This window comes from Tupaia chinensis, unplaced genomic scaffold (genome assembly GCF_000334495.1).
Source record: "Tupaia chinensis unplaced genomic scaffold, TupChi_1.0 Scaffold145456_1, whole genome shotgun sequence".
Lineage (NCBI taxonomy): Eukaryota > Metazoa > Chordata > Mammalia > Scandentia > Tupaiidae > Tupaia > Tupaia belangeri.
The window spans coordinates 130,137-132,085 of NW_006205314.1; the positions used below are offsets into that span (position 1 = coordinate 130,137).

The window sequence follows — 1,949 nt, forward strand, 5'->3', positions numbered from 1 at the left end:
CCTGCTGGCCTTGGCAAGTGGACCCTCATCATTCCCAGCAGGGCGCCAGGGCGCCCGGGCATCCTTTCTAAGATTGCCACCACATTTTAAGCAGCAGCCCTGGCTGGGCCCCAGAGAACAGCAAAAAAAGCCACATCGGCCCCCACTCCCGCCCATTCCCAACAGTACTTGCTGCAGCTTTCCCTTACCTGAACCCCAGCCTCTTTGCAAGTTTCAATGACATTCTTGGTGCCAATGTAATTCACTCTGTAAAAGAGTTCCTTGTTGTGACTGGATGGTGGGGGCGACGCACAGTGGAAAACTGTGCTGACACCTTTCAGAGCTGGGTACAGGTCCTGGAAGAGCAAACAAGGACGAAGTGAGCAATCCTGCCTCAGGCAGGGCAGCAGTTTCCTCAGGCGCCCCTCGTGTAGGTCCCTTGCGCTGACCAGATCTACAGTCCACAGGATAATACGTCATCATAAAATATTCAAATAATACGAGGGCCTGGGGTAGATGCCAACTTGTCCCTTCAATCACCCCCTCTCTGTTAACTAGTCCCCAGTAAAGGGGCATGAGAAGCCTGTGGGATCCAGATGGTGACAACACCCCCTGTGTGTTCAGGGCACCTGGAGGGTAAAACTCCTGAGGAAGGTGAGCTCACATAAATTATGAATCACGGTATAATGGTTACATCACCGGACTCCCACATAACCGACTGCGGTTCGAGTCCCGGACCCAGTGGCTTAAAACTCACACCAGGTACATGTGCATGCGTGCCCAAGATCCCTAGAGGAACATGGAGAAGGGATTGCGGTGTGGCCATCCCCCAGGGGGTTATTTTTCGCTTTCTGTCTCTCTGGTGAGCACATGCACTATATATATACACACACACACACTCTCTTTAAAAAAGAAGAAATTACAAATCACACGAAAAGCCTCATGCCACCAAAGACAGCATAAATAGACAACACCAGGCATAGTCCTTCCTGTGAAACTAGATGTAAGACAGCAACCTGAAAGGGATTTTAAAGCAGCTCTTCTGGAACCAGAGCTCTTGAAGGGAAAGGTTGCTGCAGGTCTGGGGCAGGACACACGCAGGGTGAATAGGAACGCCTGGCCAGAGCAGCAGGCTAGGAAGGCAGCCGAGACTACAGGCCACGGTCTACAAGTCACAGCAAAAGGACTTGAGCAGCAACAGGAGGAGCCTCCCGCTGGCCAGAGAAGGGACAGCTCGATCACCCACAAGAACAATAATTCTTTCTGAACTCTAAAGAAAGGCAAAGAAGTGAGCATGTAATCTGTGTGACGTGCAAAGATTAGCGCTGCTAAACGAAGAGTGACAGCATGTCACCATTTTGCCAGACCTTAATGAAGTAATAGGTATGATTCATGGTTGTCACCAAAAGAAAGACGACCATGAATTATGTGCCTCAACTCATGCATTGCTACATTGCCACGATATCCTCCCTCCTTCTCTACACAGACATCAAGCCGTTTGGCCTTGGAACGCTTCTCCAGGCATCTGCTCGGAAGTCTTCCCTGTAACCACGAAGTGATGGTCACACTTAAGAAACTCAACAGGCACGGGCCTGCTATCCAAGAGCTCATTTCCATGCAGCTTCCCCTGACTATCCCCACATGTCCTTTACAGTTGTTTTCTCTTGTGGGCCTAGGCTCTAATCACGAACACACATTGTATTCAGGCCTCGTGTCTCTTCCACTTTTTAATCTGGAACAATCCACCGTCCAGTCTTTGTTGTATTTTGTTGCTGGATTAGGGACCTATTGGGTTGGAAGAAAAGTTATCATACATTGTTGCATAGAAAAACCTAGAAGAAAAATCAGTCCTGACTTTTCTGACAAGCCAATGTCTTGAGGGTGGAGTCAACAGATTTGCTGAGGGTTGGGTGGAGGGTGAGAGAGAAAGGAATCAAGGAGGAATTATTTTGATGAATGTGACTGGAAAG

General features: G+C 49.1%; 1 protein-coding gene across 3 annotated transcripts in view; it reads right to left on the minus strand.

The window, feature by feature from the left end:
• NSDHL (NAD(P) dependent 3-beta-hydroxysteroid dehydrogenase NSDHL) overlaps positions 1–1,949 on the minus strand; it is a 21,754-nt gene that overhangs the window by 9,116 nt on the left and 10,689 nt on the right. For all 3 annotated transcript variants that reach the window (XM_027768084.1, XM_006168030.3, XM_027768085.1), the window contains exon 4: positions 189–335. In XM_027768084.1, coding sequence (XP_027623885.1) covers positions 189–335 — 147 coding nt within the window. The remainder of the gene's footprint in view (positions 1–188; positions 336–1,949) is intronic.